This window comes from Piliocolobus tephrosceles, chromosome 14, assembly GCF_002776525.5.
Source record: "Piliocolobus tephrosceles isolate RC106 chromosome 14, ASM277652v3, whole genome shotgun sequence".
Classification (NCBI taxonomy): Eukaryota; Metazoa; Chordata; class Mammalia; order Primates; family Cercopithecidae; genus Piliocolobus; species Piliocolobus tephrosceles.
In genome coordinates, this window is record NC_045447.1 from 28,686,709 (window position 1) to 28,705,342 (window position 18,634).

An 18,634-nucleotide genomic window follows, 5' to 3' on the forward strand; every position below is an offset into this window, starting at 1 on the left:
TTTAACATATGCTCCCTCAACTTACCTGACTTAGATGTCCAATTGTCTACATACCATCTTTTATTATATTCTCCTTCACTCCCATCTCAGAAATGAGAATGCTTCCTCCTTTCAAAATCAGTTTCATCCGTGCAGCTTGATTGCGTTCCCTACCTTCTGCTTCAGGCCTCTATCCATCAGCTACTCTCTTTAAAACTTGGAGTTTAGACACCTCTTTTTGGCACCCAGCATCCATTCTCTATTAATAGTACTCTGATTTTCCTCCCAGGAACCACTCCCTTTCGTATTCTTATCCCGTGTGCTTCCTTAGGGCTCCATCTCCAGGCCTTCACCAACCAGTGAACTCCATCCCCATCAGAAATGGACCCTTGACTCCAGTCAAGCCAATCCAAGTCAAATCAGAGCTAATTTCAGGACTTTGCTTAAGCAGCTAGGTAAATAACCTTCTCTTTTGATATCACTGGATTTGAATTTGGGAAGATATGAGTCCGAAGCAAACAGCTTGTCACCATATAAAACCTGAAAATGAATCTACTGTATAGAAGAAAACAGAGTCAAGCCAAGAGGTACTAATAGCATTGACTGCGCCCTGAATCTATCCATGCCTGAAGCCTACACTATCCCTGTAGATTCTTCAGCTATATAAACTCTGGGTTGGTTTCTCTGTCACTTGCAACCAAAAAAATTCTGATGAATATATCTGGTGTTCTCCCAGGCTACTCTCCTTCATTTCATGGTGTAATTGTTAAAAAGAGTAGATTATATTTACAGTTTCTAATTCTCATTTTCCACTCATCCCCTTATCTATTTGTCCTCCTAAAGTCACCAAGGATCTCCCTGCACCTAATTTAAATAGCCATTTCTCAATTCTTGATTCCTTTGTTACACAGAAGTACCATTAACTAATGAGCTTCTATATTCTGGAAACTTTCTTCTCTTTTGACTTTATCTCTCATCCCTCCCTATGCTCTCCTCTGGCTTGCCTCCTGTTAACAGTCAAATATATCCATTTTGGATACCTATCTTTTTGGTTCAATCCATTTCCCATTCTACCTCTATCCTTTAGCAATGTCATTCCTACTTCTAGTTCCAGCTATAAATACTTTTTTACTGAGACAATTGCAATGCCCTCTCCTTACCCTCAACTTAGCACCATAGCTCTGTTCTTGTCTCCAGATCTGTGCACAGCTCCCTGTGCGGCATCCCTTTTTTTAACATGTGATGCCCTCCCCCTCCATTGCCTATATAATCAAGGCTAAACCATTGTATTTAAGGCTGGCATTCAAATTTCTCCATAATTTTGACCCAATCTACTGCTCCAAGCCATTTTCTGTTTAACTCAGATCTTGATGTATTTTTCTCATACTAGTCCAAGCACCTGAAGGAGGTCATGTCTGATTTGAAAGCTCAGTGTCTAAAAGAATCCCAAGTGGATAGAAAATATTCATCATGTGTGTGATGAATGAGTGAATGAATTAATGAATTAATGCTTCTGTTTTTTCCCTGCATCCCACTGCCAGCTCAGCCGCACCTCCTGATTCTGTCCTGGTACCAGTCTGATTCAGGGCAAGTTTCTCTCCAGTTCAGTATAATTTTCTGGTTTTATTCCTTCTGCTACTGATATTGTTTGGTGGCTGCTGCCACTCAACAGTTTTTACTCCATTCTATGATGACACAAGACTCTGAGTTCTCAACTGATTATGTGTCTAAGCTCTTGAACCAATCCAAGCTATGCTTTTGAGGAAGGGCATGGCCCTGCTTGGTCTCAATTCTGTATGGAGATGGAAGTGCCCTCAATAAGCTGGGGAGAGAGAATACTTACAAACAATTATATCTTAACTGGTCTCTAATGGATACATATCTCTTTTGAATTGATAGATCCTGCATTGCAGAGATCACTAAAGATCTCAAATCTGAATTTTCTGCCAGGCAGCTATTAGAAAACAAATTGAACTGAATGGCTGGCACTGTCATTAAGATGATTTACACTTCCATATTCTAATTCCAGGGTCACCCAACAAGCCTCTGATTATAATGTGGATACTCATATCTAAAGAAGTTTTATTGAGGATTCAATTTCTCATTGAATATTAGTAACTTATCATCCTGGTTATGAAGTTTAAAAAAAAAAGAAACTTGGACCATTTATGTCACATTATATAAATGAGTCTACTTCTAAACGTTGTGTACATTGTAATCATATCTTTGACAGACTCATACCTGGATCAATTTAGATATCATTAGAAAACCTCCAGAAAAATTTGTAATACTGACTCCATTTGACAAAGAATATCAATTTTCTATGCAAAAGACACAAAAATGAGGAGGAGATCCTAAAGAGAGAGTATTACAAATTGTTTACCTCTTGTGACTCAGCCTGCAGGATTTGGTATCTGAGCAGCACTGTCAGGGTCAGTGAGGTCCCCACTTCCGCATTGCCTCCAGAGCTGCAGTTATGTCATGACACCTCTGAAACTCTCCCCTGGTCCCACCTAACAGTGACCTGCAAGGAAAGTCACTAGAACCAGAGAAGCCAGGTTTGGATAGCCAGCCAAAAAGACATGTTCCTATACATTTTTATTTTATTTTATTTTACTTTTCGTAGAACTGACTAGGAAGGTGTCCCTGAACATCCACTGTTTTCCTGATGGGTCAAGAAAAATCAAATGCATTTTTCTGAGGAGCACCTCCATAAATGTGCTCCTCTCTTTCATCTGGGACAGCACAACTGAAAATTGACTTATTGGAGCAGTTAAGTACTGTGTGTATTTTATTATTTTAAAAAATAAAACCTAGAGTCCAGTTCCTATTAAGGCTTCTTACAAGAAATGTCTTACATTTCTGGTAAAACATCTGGCAAAAAGCCACTTGTCCATTATACCCTTTTAAATGTACATTGTATAAAAAGCTTTACGATAATTTCTCCCAGAACACAAGAGTTAGGAGAATACTCACCTCCCTTGAAAACACGGCTCTCTTCTCTTCGTTGGATCAGAAAAATTAGGCAATCCCTTGCACTTCTCTTTTTGCCATTGCTGCCAAGAATCTCAGGATTGCCTCCTCTGCTCAAACACAGTAATCTCCCTTAGCAGCAGTTTCCTGGCACTCCCTATCAGCCACCCCCACACTGCAACATCCTTGAATGTTTTCATTATTTTTTCTTGCCCTTGATTCTAGCTCATTTCAATTATTTTCAAAGTATATAAAACATCAATAAAATAGAACTTGAAAAAACTAAAACAAATGAAGCTATATACAATGACCTAGGACCATGGCAGATGATGGGCATTCCCTGGTTGCTGAAGTTTTCATGCAGAGATTGAACATCTGGCAGGGATGCAATATAAGCAGTGGCTGAAGCTATGTCATAGTTCTAGGGCAAAGAAGAACCTAAGCAAATTCCACGTAATAAATAAGGGGAGCTTGTTCCTTCCTGCTGTCAATCAGGAAGCCTATCAATGGGTCCTCAAAGTGAATAACTTTGGTTGTAGACCCATTGTATTAATCTGTTCTCATGCTGCTAATAGAGACATACCTGAGACTAGGTAATTTATAAAGGAAAGAGGTTTAATTGATTCACAGTTCCACATGGCCAGGGAGGCCTCACAATCATGGTGGAAGGCAAAGGGGAAGCAAAGGGATGTCTTATATGATGGCAGGCAAGAGGGTGTGTGCAGGGGAACTCCCCTTTATAAAACCATCGGACTCTCATAAGACTTATTCACTATCACGAGAATAACATAGGAAAGACCCGCCTGCATGATTCAATTACCTCCCACCGGGTCCCTCGCATGACACATGGGAATTATGGGAGCTACACTTCAAGATGAGATTTGGATGGGGGCACAGTCAAACCATATCACTCATGGCTGGTGTATGTCTACGGAGTAAGGAAAGAGAAATCAAGAAATAGCAAGTTTGGGGCAACTGCTTAAATATAAGCCAGCCATCAAAAGTTGACTCCATCTTTCATTCTTTGATTATAGAATAAAATAGTTTCCCAAAGCACTTAGGTTCACTCATAAGAGAGATGGGATATGATACATAGATGCTACTAAACAAGTTAGTCACAAATGAATAATTCAGAAAAACCCATCTGCTAGACTGAGCTATCATATAAAGTGGGAGGAAGCTTGTGCCCTTATGTTTATGAACTGCAGGGCTCTTGCTGAGATTATGAAAGTCATTTCAACAGCACACTCCTTAAAGTAGGTACAGGAATTAAAAGAGTCTCAAGTAGGTGATACCATGGTATGCTAGTAAATTTTTTACCCCAGTCCCTACCCTGTTCTTCTCCTCTGAATTTTAAGTTGTTGAAATATAGGAGTGATTTGTTTGGTGATTCACCAGAAGGACTTACAAGACCCAACCACAAGTTATATTTATGGCTAAGATTTAGTACAGCAAAGAACTGGAAGCAAGGGTCACACACTCCGTGTCTTCAAGGGCCAAGTAGGGACATTAAGGTGAAATGATACTTTTGAGGAAGATGTTGGTGCCTGGAGAATCACGTTCCCAAATTCTCTCTGTTCAACTTCATAAAACACAGTGTTTGATCGATCTCCCAAAAGAGCATCTTCAGCAAGTTTTTGGCATCTATAGAGTCAGACAACTACAGATTGAGCCCCAGGTCTGCCTCTTATTAGTGACAATGTACCATAACCACCTTCGGGCTTAGTTTCCTTCTCTGTGAAATGGGGACACCACCTATCTTTAAAAAACTGTTGGGAAAATTTGTGATATTGTATCTAAAGTGCCTAGCACTGGATTTGGTAAATACTAGAAGATGTAGCTATCATCAGAGTCCCAGGATCTAGCTGTGCACACCCATCTCTTTGAAAATGTATAAATAAATAGAAATTTAGAAATAAAGTTCACGAGAGACCTCTAAGGCTCTTTGAATAACTACGACATCCATTTAAGCTAAGTCATCTTAGCATTCAGGAGTTGCCTACCCAATGATATTTAACCTGTCAAGGACTATGTTACACACAGAGATGTTCTGCATGAGAAAAAAAAGAAACGTCTCACGTACAGGACTCTGAAGGGTGCAGATCCCTAAAAGGGGTTCCTATCAGCTCCATAAACAGCTGATGCACTGGTAGAGATTGACTGGAGGGAGGCAAGAACTAAGTGAGATGGAACAAAAGTGGGCAAAGTGTAGTAGCTACTTAGAAACATCTAGCAACCTTTGGCACCATTGCTAAACATGCTGCTCTCTGCTTTGACAATTTGATAATTTGAAAGTCTCATGTGTGTCTCTTCCCCTGGACAGGGATTAGGGTGCAGCAAGCAAGTCAGGATATGACAAGTGTATGATTAAATCTTACCATTATTTAAATTTTTGATATTTAAGATTTTGATATTTTGTTCATCATGGATGTTTTGCATTGGGTTTTAATATTTTCATATAATACTTATTAAAATAATATTTATCTTGATTACTGAGTTTTTGGCAGCTACCCCTTATATTTTTTACCCCAGTGTCTTGTTTTTTCTAAGACCAGCCCAGCGGGCGCAAAAGAACCAGCAGGTAGGCAAGTGTAACAGCAAAACTGCACAGTTTATTTTGGTAACCTAAGGTGTGCGGGAGAAGTCTGTCGGCCTCCGGCAAAGGAGGCCGGCAGAGTCCCCCCGCGGTGGGGCTCTCGGACGGACTTCCCACAGTCCCGACATCCCGACAGGACTGGGGCTGTAAGAGGGCCGCCGGGCTGTGAGAAGGCCGCCGGGGCTGTGAGAAGGCCGCCGGGGCTGTGAGAAGGCCGCCGGGCTGTGAGAAGGCCGCCTGGCTCAATGGCGGAGAGCAGCTTTTCTAGGAGTGGGAGGGCAATAGGTGGGGCATGGGCGTGTCAGGGGCGTTCCGCAGGTGCGACCAGGTAAATCTTGGTCTCTTCGGATTGACGTCACCTGGCGCATGCCCAGTTGGTCTGCACCCTCCCTGGGCGCCGGCTGCATTTTCGCGCGCGCGGGAAGAGTTGGGGGGGGGTGGGGATGAAGAACCCGGAAGTGCACCATCTTGCCTCGGTTCATCCAAACACCCAGTCCCTACCCTGTTCTTCTCCTCTGAATTTTAAGTTGCTGAAATATAGGAGTGATTTGTTTGGTGATTCACCAGAAGGACTTACAAGACCCAACCACAAGTTACATTCATAGCTAAGATTTAGTACAGCAAAGAATACAGAGTAAAAGCAGCAGAAAAAAAGAAAAAAAAAAAAAAAGATATGCACTGATGGAGTCCAGATAGGTCCAGCAGAGGCTTCTGATGTCTTTCCTTGTCAGACACACAGGAATGCCCTCTCTCTAGCAATGAACTTCAGGTACCTATGTGGTATGGCCCTACTTAGGGACACTACTTTGAGCTCTTTGTGGAAATAGAGGAGTAGTTGTCACATACACATATCTTGTGCAACCACTGCTACACAACAGGACATGGCAATAGAAACTCAGAACCCCAACAATAAAACCAGGGGCATATCATCAATATTGATGTGTATGCAAAGTAAGTTGACATGCCAGCATGGCATGGTCCATCCCTCCAGGAATATATAACAAAGTCATCAATCACTAACACAAAGAACACTTGCAGTGCCAAATTTCTGGGGGGGGGGGGGGGGTGGTGAAGGGTCAAACATAGTCCTCTTGGAGACACACAAGAAGAAAACAACCAGACCTGCTGCATTAACTCTTTTCTCCCAAGGAGTCATGTGGCTAATCACAACATCACCTTTATTATAAGTAGTCACGATGCCTCTACACTGAGCTCACTGAAGAATGTGACTGGGATCTATGTCCACAGACTTCCTACTATTCCCTTAAAGCCTAGATGTTAAGTTGGCCCACCTGTGGGAGAATCTGGGGCTACAAAGAAGAAATTTACCTGTGCAGGTAAAAGAGGTATTGTTGCTTTGCACAACTGTCAAGCCCCAAAAGTGAGGATAGAGTATGATGGCCTTCCAGATCTATCTGGGCAGGTTTAGGGCCCACTTCCCATGTGCTGTGCAGAAAGACAGTGGGAAGAGAGCATACCTGTCCCCTGAGCAGAGCATCCCCAAAAGGAGACAGGATAGGCACAAGTTCATTCCTTTGTGTCAGCTTAACAGATAAGCTCACCTCTAAACGTGGGGAGAAGTAAGTGAAGGGATATAGGAAACAGGCATATTTTCTCAATACTGAGCATTTGAGCAGATTTTCCCATGGAAACATGAGAACGAGTATATGAGCCATTGAAGGGAATGGCCCCCAAACCATGTTTATCCCTGAGAATAAAGTTTCGCCTCACACTTCCAGTAACGGGAAAAATGACATCTACTCTGGCCAGAATCCAAAATCAGTTTCCCTGTTCAAGGTGTAGCTTGAGGTGAATTCCCACGACATTAGATGCACAAGCTTTTGCCCTTCCACAGAAAGCCACATTGTACTGAGTACCTGGCTCTTAGGCAGTTGCATGAAGCCTCAACAACTTCAGTTGATGGCACAGAATAAGAGTTGGTGAACATTCCAAGGGACAAATCCCACCCTCCAATTGTTTTTGTAAATAAGCTTTCACTAGAACACAGCCATGCCCATTTGTTTATGAATTGTCACTAGCTGCTTTAGCATTACAACGGCAAGTTTGAGTAGTTGCAACAGAGACCAAATGGCCTGCAAAGCCTAAAACTGGTATTATCTGACCCTTCACAAAAAAAAGCTTGTCAACCCCTAACACAGAAGAAAGCACTCTTGCATTATTTATGCCACCAATGCTCAAAGAATCAGATCTGTAAGTAGAGTTTCTAAATCAGCTACAAGAAAATGAAAGTAAATTTGTATTTTTCTGATATCGCACTATTAGAACAAGTTGAGGAGGAGGCCAGTATAGATAAGGAAAAAAATTAACATTGTTTGTATAGGCTCTTGTTCTTGAATTCAAGTGCATATAAATTCAAGCTGCTTGCTTGATTTTTATTTGGTTCCTCCAAAAACTTTAATCAAGCCCCTTGCAGTTGCAAAGCCTGCCTTGAGTCTTGTGAAAGTCAAAGGGGAATACGTGCAACGTGATACAGCTGGCTCCGGGGAACAGATGGGTGGGGAGGAGTCAGAGAAAGGGACCCAGATAGGATCAAACAGTAATTAACATCGCCCATCTCTCCACAGAAGGTAGAGGAATTTTAAAAATTTGTATTAGACATATCCTTTGCATCTTATTCATACCATTTAATGCTTTTAATAAATTCCTCTTTCAGAAAATAGAGAATATCATTATAAATTATAAAATTATATTGTACAGGCCAGGCACAATGGCTTACACCTATAATCTCAGCACTTTGGGAGGCTAAGGCAGGCAGATCACTTGAGGTCAGGTGTTCGAGACCAGCCTAGCCAACATGGTGAAACCTCATCTCTTCTAAAAATACAAAAAAAAAAAAAATAGACGAGTGTGGTGGCATATATCTATAATCCCAGCTACTCAGGAGTCTGAGGCAGGAGAATCACTTGGACCCAGGAGGCGGAGGTTGCAGTGAGCCAAGATCGTACCACTGCACTCCAGCCTGAATGACAGAGCAAGACTCTGTCCCAAAAAGAAAAAATTATATTGTACATACACTTCTACAGCCTGCCCTCCCAAACCCCTCCCCACCACCAAAAAAAGCCCTGCATAGTGGCAGGCTTCTGTAGTCCCAGCTACTTGGCAGGCTGAGGCAGGAGGATCAAAACCAAAATTGCATATCAACTGGCCAAGGTATTTTGTTACAATTATCCTTTGAGTGTGTCATTAGTCAGACTCTAAAGTCTAATTGGTACTCTCAGAAGTCCATTTGTGAGGAGGGGACCACTGTCTCCAGCCCCTTCACATTTTGCAGCAGCAATACTAGAATTTTTGTAGGTGATGAATGTCTTTGGCATTAAAAAAAATTGCCCCTGGGCCAGGTGCAGTGGCTCACGCCTGTAATCCCAGCACTTTGGGAGGCTGAGGCAGGTGGATCACCTGAGGTCAGGAGTTCGAGACCAGCCTGGCCAACATGGCAAAACCCCGTCTCTACTAAAAATACAAAAATTAGCTGGGCATGGTGGCAGGTGCTTGTAATCCCAGCTACTCGGGAGGCTGAGGCAGGAGAATCACTTGAACCCAGCAGGCAGAGGTTGCAGGGAGGCAAGATCATGCCATTGCAGTCCAGCCTGAGCAACAAGAACAAAATTCCATCTCACAAAAAACAAACAAACAAACAAAAAAACCTGCCTCTGGGCAAATGCAGGGGATAGGAGGGTTTACTTTATTATTTTATTTTTGTGGATGTTTGAAAATGTTCATAATAAAAGACTTAAAAACTGATCACTGAGCTTAGCTGGTTCTATTATGTGTGGACAACCACACCTCATTCTCTTGGTCTCAGCAAACTAGAGCTTATAATTTTCATTAGCAGTTATTACTAGGGTTGTGCATGAGAAGTGAGGAGAGAGAAGTAAACTGGCTGCCTTAATACTTCAGAGTGGAGCATGCCTTTGAGAGACATAACTCGGCATCAGAATAAAATGAGAAAACAATGTGAACCCTGAATATCTGAGACACGTCTCAGTTAATTTAGGAAGTTTATTTTGCTAAGTTTGAGGACACCCAACTGTGACACAGTCTCAGGAGTTCCTGATGACATGTGCCCAGGTGGTCAGAGCACAGCTTGGTTTTATACATTTTAGGGAGACATGAGACATCAACCAACATATGTAAGATGAATATTGGTTCGGTCCAGAAAGGCAGGACAACTCAAAGTGGGGAGGGGGCTTCCAGGTCATAGGCAGATAAAAGACAAATGGTTGCATTATTTGAATTTCTGATTAGCCTCTCCAAAGGAGACAATCAGATATGCATTTATCTCAGTGAGCAGACGGGTGACTTTGAATAGAATGGGAGGCAGTTTGCCCCTAAGCAGTTCCCAACTTGACTTTTCCCTTTAGCTTAGTGATTTTGCGGTCCCAAGATTTATTTTCCTTTCACATTTACCCCCTTTTTTATTTAAAAATCTTTTGGAGAAATCATTTTAGAAGAAAATGAGTCTCTGGTCTCAGGTTTCGTCTGATCTCTCATGGCTAGGATGGTTTACTGCTAGACAGGTAGGTATCAAGTTATTAGGAAAGTTTATTTTTAGCAGCTTGTGAAGTCTCATATCCTATGAAAAGAAAATAGGGGGAAGAAGGGAGAAGAACAACAACGAAGAGAAGAACAATCCTGGAAAATTTGTATAGGCCATATTACTCCATTTTGGTTGGTTGGTTGGTTGGTTGTTTTGAGACGGAGTTTTGCTCTTGTCACCCAGGCTGGAGTGCCGTGGCACGGTTTCAGCTCACTGCAACCTCCACCTCCCGGGTACAAGTGATTCTCTTGCCTCAGCCTCCCAAGTAGCTGGGATTACAGGCATGTGCCACCACACCCAGCTAATTTTTGTATTTTTAGTAGAGACAGGGTTTCACCATGTTGGCCAGGCTCGTCTCGAATTCCTAACCTCAGGTGATCTGCCCACCTCAGCCTCACAAAGTGTTGGGATTACAGTTGTGAGCCACTGTGTCCAGCCTAAGTCATATTACTCTGAAGTCCACACATGGACTTCAGAAAGTGGCTTATGTATGTAAATAGATTGCTGTTATTTTCTTCTGAAGTTTAAATTGTCTAGCTTCAGTTTGCAGGGCTTTAAAAAAGCACAGCTTAGTTTTCAGTGACTCCAAATTAGGAAAAATGGGGGGAAAAGAGAAGAAAAAAATTGAAACATTATTTTGAAGACTTGTAGGGCCAGGCATGGTGGCTCACACCTGTAATCCCAGCACTTTGGGAGGCCAAAGTGAGCAGATCACCTGAGGTCAGGAGTTTGAGACCAGCTTGGCCAATATGGTGAAACCCTGTCTCTACCCAAAATACAAAAATTAGCTGAATGAGGGGGCGGGCACCTGTAATCCTAGCTACTTGGGAGGTTGAGGTAGTAGAATCGCTTGAATCCGGGAGGCAGAAGTTGCAGTGAGCTGAGACTGCAAGATCATGCCACTGAACTCCAGCTTGGGCAACAGCGAGACTCTGTCTCAAAAACAAAACAAAACAAAATAAAAAGACTTGTAGCCAACAGAAGTTAGAATTCAGTCCAAACTACAGAAAATAGTATAAATGGAAAAACATTAGGCAAGACTAGAATCTAACAACAGTTGTACTATATTTTTTGAAACATAAGTTTCTCTCTCCAGGTTCCCATTCTTACTAAAGACAAATCATGATAGAACTGATTTGCTTTATTATACTTGGACTGAGTATTTGTATACAGTGCAGCAAGAATAATTTTTTTTTACATAGGCTTTTAAATTGACTTTGATGGAACTTTGTTCCATAGAAAGAATCTCAGATAAGACTTTTTAAAAGCTAAGCCCAGCCATAGATGGATTTGTACTATCAAATGCCTATGGGTTGGGGAAATTCCTCTCCTCTTGAGGTTCCAAGATAAATTTGGGGCTCCTGGGTCTGTCAGAAAGTAACATTCTTTATTTACACAGGTCAGTAATCCTGTACAGGAACTGTGTAGACAAGGTATGAGGCCAGTTTTCCCAAGGGACTTTTATTGTTTCCGTAAGTCAAATTTGATTCCTTAAGGGAAAGCACAGCATTCCAAAGCCTTTGTAAAATAATCAGTTTCTCCAATTGTGTCCTGTTACAAATGAAAACAGGTTCTTACTGCACTTATGCCATAACTGTATTGCCATAAGTTAAGAATATTCACAAATAGTTTTCAAATTCTGAAGAAATCAGGTAGAGAAAAACAAATATGCTCCAAATGTTGTTCACAGGAGTATACTAAATTGTTAAAAGCTGTCAATAGAGCAAAAGTTTCCTTGATGCCTTAAAACAATACAAAGGATGAGCAACATTTTAAGAAAAAGTCAAAAATATTACTTCAGTTTTTTGTGTTTTTTTTTTTTTTTTAGTTCAGTCCATGCAGATAACTCCTGTTCTGCTTGATATTCATGAATATTTCACCTCTCCCTGGAGAATTGCTTGAACCTGGGAGGCAGAGGTTGTGGTGAGCTGAGATAGCACCATTGCACTCCAGCCTGAGCAACAAGAGTGAAATTTCATCTCAAAAAAAATGTTAAATTAGGTTACTATATCCATACACACACACACACACACACACACACACACATATACATACACACATATATATATAACAGGTGTGTGTGTGTGTGTATATATATATGTCTTTATTTTTGTAACTTTCTTTATATCGCTCTTATTTCCTGGTTTCTTTTACCTTGTTTTATACATAATCTTTAAATAAGCTTTGAATTAGACAAAATTTGTTCACCTTTTTAAAAAGGACACACTTCTTTTCTTTAAGAAAGAATGTTTTCCTACAACATATTTTTATTGAAAAATACCCAAATAATGAAATATCCATTATTTAATGTAATATAACTTTAGATTCTAAATTATGATGAGTTTGTCTACAAGTATTTTTCCCATTGTATTTACCTAATTATTTTAATCATTTACCTAGATTATTTATGTAAACTGCAATAGTCATCATTTAAAGTTATGGAACAACCATTGCAAAATTATAACTGAGACAGTGGAAAAGATCTGACCTAACTGAATCTATCGTGCTTCTAACCTCCAAGTTGTCTTTGTTCATTCCTGGGCAGAGGCCGAACTAACTTTGGGAGGAACTTAGTTTATAGTTTAGCTTTGAAACAAAGATGATAACAGTCCTTTCCTAAAACAAACCTTACTGCCTGTGGACTAGACTGCCTGAAGCCAAAATATTAGAAGTTACTAAATTGAAGATGTAACTATTTTCATTAAACCAAGATCAGTGTCTTATTTATTAAAAATTACACAAGCAAAGATCATTCTGTTTTGGTCTGGGTTTATAGTTTTGTAACCCCTATGCCAACTTTTGACACCTTACAGTGTTTAGCAGGGATAAGTATGAAATTGCTTGATTAATAAATGCAAACAAAAATGTATGCTGGCAATTCTTAAGACATTTCTAATATTATGTTTCCAATAATTTTAAAGCTGGCTTATTTATTAAAGATTTTACTGAAATTACATAAACTTGAAAAAGCATTTGACTAGTCTTTTATTTTTTCCTGATAAAGTATTTGATTCAAGCGCTTTTATTTTCTTAAGCCAATTAATTAGAGCTCTTTTATATTTTTTCAGGAATGAAACATTTTGGAACATAACACATAAATACATAGATGTATTAGGCATGCCAATAGAAGTACATCTTGTAGATTCATAAAGACCCTTTTTTCCCTATCTTAGACTTTCAAATTCTTGATAACCTGTTTCACTACCTTAGACAATTGTCAGCTAAATCGCCTTAAATTTGCATAGTAAAGGAAACAACTCAGGTGAAAATCAGCAAAATTTAAGTCATAAAGTATGGAGAGAAAATGTCTGATGTGCTAGATGGAGATTAAAATGGATTTAATTACCAATTAAGCAAAAAATTGTAGAAATTATAAAGGCCTTTCCAATACACACACACACACACACACACGCACACACACACACACACACAGAAAGATCCTATAACTTAGGAACTCTATAGTTTGCAGATGGACCCTAGGACTCTTTTTTCCTTAATGTGAATGTGCACAAAGACCATATTACTTCCATTTCACATAAATTCTGGCAAGTAGAGGTGCCATAAAACCTACGGAGTGCTTGAAAGGGGAGTCATTCTCTTATTTTCTTCTCATTCTTAGATTATTGGTTTCCCACTTTCTTTTTCTTAATAAAAGGAACTGGGATTATTAATAAGGAACTTAGATTATTGGTTTTCCACTTCTTTTTCTTAATAAAAGGAACTGAGCTGTGGCCTAGAGTTTTTGTGTGATGAGTTGATGTGTGTTGCTTGTAAGCAGGACTCCACAGTGTGTCACCACTGAGTTGTTTCTACCCTCATACATGCCTCAGTTTCTCTCTCCAGAGGTCTATTATCTCTGAGAGGGCTCAAACACTGGGTAATCAGCCCTTAGCCCTTACATGTGTTTCCTGGATGAGCCTTTTTTAAAATTAATTTTTGGGCCAGGAGCAGTGGCTCATGCCTGTACTCCCAGCACCTTGGGAGGTCAAGATGCGCAGATCACCTGAGGTCAGGCGTTCAAGCCCAGCCTGGTCAACATGGTAAAACTCCGTCTCTACTAAAAATATAAAAATTAGCCAGGCATGGTGGTGCATGCCTGTAATTCCACCTATTAGGGAGGCGGAGGCAGGAGAATTGCTTGAACATGGGAGGCAGAGGTTGCAGTGAGCTGAGATCATGCCACTGCACTCCAACCTGGCTGACAGAGCAAGACTCCATCTCAAATAAATGAATAAAATTAATTTTTGTTAGGGATTTTCCTGTAAGGTTGCTGCACATTGTGGGGAGGTCAAGCCCCCAGACACCTTGATCAAGGCCTCGGTCACCCGGGGGCACCTTTCAGCTGGCAGGAGCAAATATTGTTTCTCTTCAGAGCTAAGAAAATTCAGTCTCTTATCCAAATACACACAGACAAGCCAAATCAAGATTAATTTTCAGAGAAAAAGCAATGGAGAAGATCCTTTAGAATGCATATCTGAACTAGAATTAGGATCCTTAAACAACAACTGCCTAGGAGAAAAAATAAAATAACAGCCACGACCACTTCCTATAAACTGTGCTCAGCCATCCCTAACTTTGTAGTTCTCGTTTGCCATTACACACGCCAAGGTCAAAACCTCTCACAGTACAAGGTCATCGCCGGTACCCACAAAGTCAAAGAGGTGGGGTCATGCAATACAGGAAAATAGAGCTTTAGACCTAAGAATGCCCATGACTCTTGAAACTCCATGAAGAAAACAGAACTCCTCAAAAGGGGTGAGTGGCACCTTCGTTCTGAATTCTTTAAAGAGGTTCAAATCATTAGAAGCCTTCTCTATATTTTTTTAGTACTGCAGGTGGCAAAGAGGAAGGAGGTATGTGGTAGAAGAAAAGTACCTTTTTTTAAAAAAAGACAGGAAGCAAACACAGAAACCAAGTGCATGGTTTTCTGTTTTGTTTTCCCGCTTTTGCAGCTGTGAGGAATTTTAGCCAAATTAGAGAGGCCTTGTTATCCATAATTTGGAATTCTCACTCAGGTTTGACCAAGTCAGGTAGAGTAGGTCAAATCTGATGGGAGAAAGAAAAGAACAAATAACAGCAACAAAACAACAATGTGATCTCTGAGCACACTAATGGTAAGGAGAAATTAAGATCAGTTAGTTGTTAACTTTAGCCAAGACAAAACCCAAATTCAGCTACTCACCTAGGGTTGGGTCTTGGGCTGAAGAAGAGGAAAAAAATCAAACTTGTCTTCCCTGTTGGTGTAGCAGGACGAGCGGCAGACAAAACTCCTCAGACACTGAGTTAAAGAAGAAAGGGGTTTATTTGGCTGGGGGCATCGGCAAGACTCCTGTCTCAAGAGCCAAGCTCCCCGAGTAAGCAATTCCTGTCCCTTTTAAGGGCTCACAACTCTAAGGGGATGCGTGTGAGAGGGTCATGATCGATTGAGCAAGCACGGGGTACGTGACTGGGGGCTGCATGCACCGGTAATTAGATCGGAACAAAACAAGATAGGGATTTTCACAGTGCATTTCTATGCAATGTCTGTAATCTATAGATAACATAACCGATTAGGTCAGGGATCGGTCTTTAACCACCAGGCCCAGAGTGTGGTGCTGGGCTGTCTGCCCATAGATTTCATTTCTGCCTTTCAGTTTTTACTCTTCTTTCTTTGGAGGCAGAAATTGGACATAAGATGATATGAGGGGTGGTCTCCTACCTTATTGGGAGCAACCTCAGACTCAGAATCACTGCCTTCCATCATCATGAAAGCAGGAAATCTTGCCCTCCTTGTCGGAAGCAAGTAAAACTCCAAAAGAGGGAGTTGTACAGCAAAATAAACTTTAGATCTTGACCAAATGTTGGGAGATTGGGGATTCTCTGGAGTGGGGTGCTCCCAGGCCTCAGCAAATTGTCCTATTGGTTTGAGCCATAAAGTTAGCTCATGCTGTTATCAAGCACCAATAGGAGATTTGCCAAAGGTCAGGGGCACCTCCACTCAGAATCCCTTTGTGGTTGCCAAATGTGAACCCCAAACATCTGAGATGCGTCTCAGTTAATTTAGAAAGTTTATTTTGCCAAGGTTCAGAACATGTGCCCGTGACACAGCCTCAGGAGGTTCTGATGATATGTGCCCAAGGTGGTTAGAGCGCAGCTTGGTTTTATACATTTTAGGGAGATATGAGATATCAATCAACATATATAAGATGAACATTGGTTTGGTCCGGAAAGGCAGAACAACTTGAAGCGGGGAGGGGCCTTTGAGGTCATAGGTAGATAAAAGACAAATGGTTGCATTATTTTGACCTTCTGATTAGCCTTTCCAAAGGAAGCAATCAGATATGCATTTATCTCAGTGAGTGGAGAGATGACTTTGAAGAGAATGGGAGGCAGGTTTTCCCTAAGCAGTCACCAGCTTGACTTTTCCCTTTAGCTTAGTGATTTGGGAACCCCAAGATTTATTTATTTTCCTCTCACAACACTTCGGGCAGAAATTAAATTATTTGTCTTGCATACATCTCTCTTCAAAAGAAAGCTATCGGTGAAATAAGCTCTTATCAGTAAGTCGCTCCTTATCCATTAAATCCATCTATTAAGTTCCTATATGCAAAGCCCAGTGCTGGATAGGGAGACATGAATGTAACGTCTCTCTTTGGCAACAAGATAAAGACAGAATAAGTCAGGTAATACCTAGTTGCTGAAACTTAGCTCAACACAGGCCTACAGTCATCAATGGTACACCTACTCTGTGTAAGGTGTACACTCTGTGTAAAGTATCTACTAGATTAGATACTAAAACAATAAAGCCAGGCACAGTGATTTATGCCTTTAAACGCAGCACTTTGGGAGGGGAAGCAGGAGGATCTTTTGAGGCCAAGAGTTTGAGACCAGCATAGGTAACACAGCAAGACCTTTAATTTTTTTTTTTTTTTTTTCTTTTTCCTGAGACTGAGTCTCGCTCTGTTGCCCAGGCTGGAGTGCAGTGGTGCAATCTCGGCTCACTGCAAGCTCTGCCTCCCAGGTTCACGCCATTTTCCTGCCTCAGCCTCCCGAGTAGCTGGGACTACAGGTGCCTGCCACCACGCCTGGCTAATTTTTTATATTTTTAGTAGAGATGGAGTTTCACCGTGTTCGCCAGGATGGTCTCAATCTCCTGACCTCGTGATCTGCCCATCTCGGCCTCGCAAAGTGCTGGGATTACAGGCATGAGCTACCACGCCAAGCCAAGACCTTTAAATTTTACAACAAATTAAAAAAAAAAAAAAAAAAAGGCCAGTGTATTGGTGCATGCTTGTAGTCCTAGCTATTCAGGAGGCTGAGGTGGGAGGATCACTTGAGTCCTGGGGCTCAAGACTGCAGTGAACTATGATTGCATCACTGCACTCCAGCCTGGGTGACAGAGTGAGACCTCATCTCTAAAATACATTAAGAAATAATACATGGAGGAAAATTTCAGGTACAGTCTTCATCCTTGGTGTAGTGGGAAAGAAAGATGACAAAAAGTCGTTAATACTGGGATGCCCAGAGTACTGTGGGATCACACAGAAAAGGTTCAAGGAAGGTTCCATGAGTTACTTAAACCATCTTGAGGGATGGTTAAGATTAGCAAGTGAGAAAAGATGACAGGAAGCAGTGTTATAAAATAACATGGGTATATGTCAGGAATTCTTTGAATAATAACACAACAATAGCAAAAAGGTATCACTAGCAGATGAGCTCATGAGAGGATTTTGTCAGTTTTGTTCACAGTAAGTGTGGCTCATAGTAGGCACTTATTAAGTATTTGTTAAATGAACAAATGGATCTGAGCTCAGGGTTTATGGCAAGGAGCAATGGGGAGGGAGACAGGACAAAATTAGGGAGATCCTGGAAGAAGCTTGGATTGTATGGTGATGGGGAAAAACTGAAGATGTTTACAAAGAAGGATGGAATGCCTGGATTTGTGGTTTTGAGCTTCAGGGATGAGAAAGGACCTAAGTGGCACAAGACTGGAGACCAAAAGACACAAGTTATATAGCCATTGTTAAAGTCGGGTGAAAGCTGACCAAGGTAAAATATATGGAATTTGGTAGCAAACTTGTCACCTAAAGCCACCAGAATTGTTAACATGAAAAAGACCGGCAATATCAAGTGTCATCAAGGATGCAGAGCTAGAGCTCGAACACTCATCCTCTGCTGGTAGAGTATAAATTGAAAATATATGCAGGCCGGGCATGGTGGCTCATGCCTGTAATCCCAGCACCTTGGGAGGCTGAGATGAGCAGATCACTTGAGGTCAGGAGTTTGAGACCAGCCTGGCCAACATGGTGAAACCCCATCTCTACTAAAACATAAAAATTAACCAGGAGTGGTGGCGGGAGGCTGAGGTGGGAGAATCGCTTGAACCCAGGAGGTGGAGGTTGCAGTGAGCTGAGGTTGCAGTGAGCTGAGATTGTGGCACTCCAAACTGGGTGACAGAGACTGTCAAAAAAGAAAGAAGAAGAAGAAAGGAAGAAAAAGAAAGAAGGAAGGAAGGAAGGAAGGAAGGAAGGAAGGAAGGAAGGAAGGAA

General features: G+C 41.2%; 1 protein-coding gene across 6 annotated transcripts in view; it reads left to right on the top strand.

Annotated features, from left to right (window-relative positions):
• TXNDC8 (thioredoxin domain containing 8) overlaps nucleotides 1-18,634 on the top strand; it is a 34,678-nt gene that overhangs the window by 13,907 nt on the left and 2,137 nt on the right. Inside the window, exon 4 of one of the 6 annotated variants that reach the window (XM_023202075.2) lies at nucleotides 311-1,836. The exons of the other annotated variants lie outside the window; for them this stretch is intronic. Within the exon in view, the coding sequence (XP_023057843.1) occupies nucleotides 311-442 (132 nt within the window). The 3' untranslated portion in view covers nucleotides 443-1,836. Of the gene's footprint in view, nucleotides 1-310; nucleotides 1,837-18,634 lie in introns of those variants that run through there. 6 annotated transcript variants of the gene reach the window in all.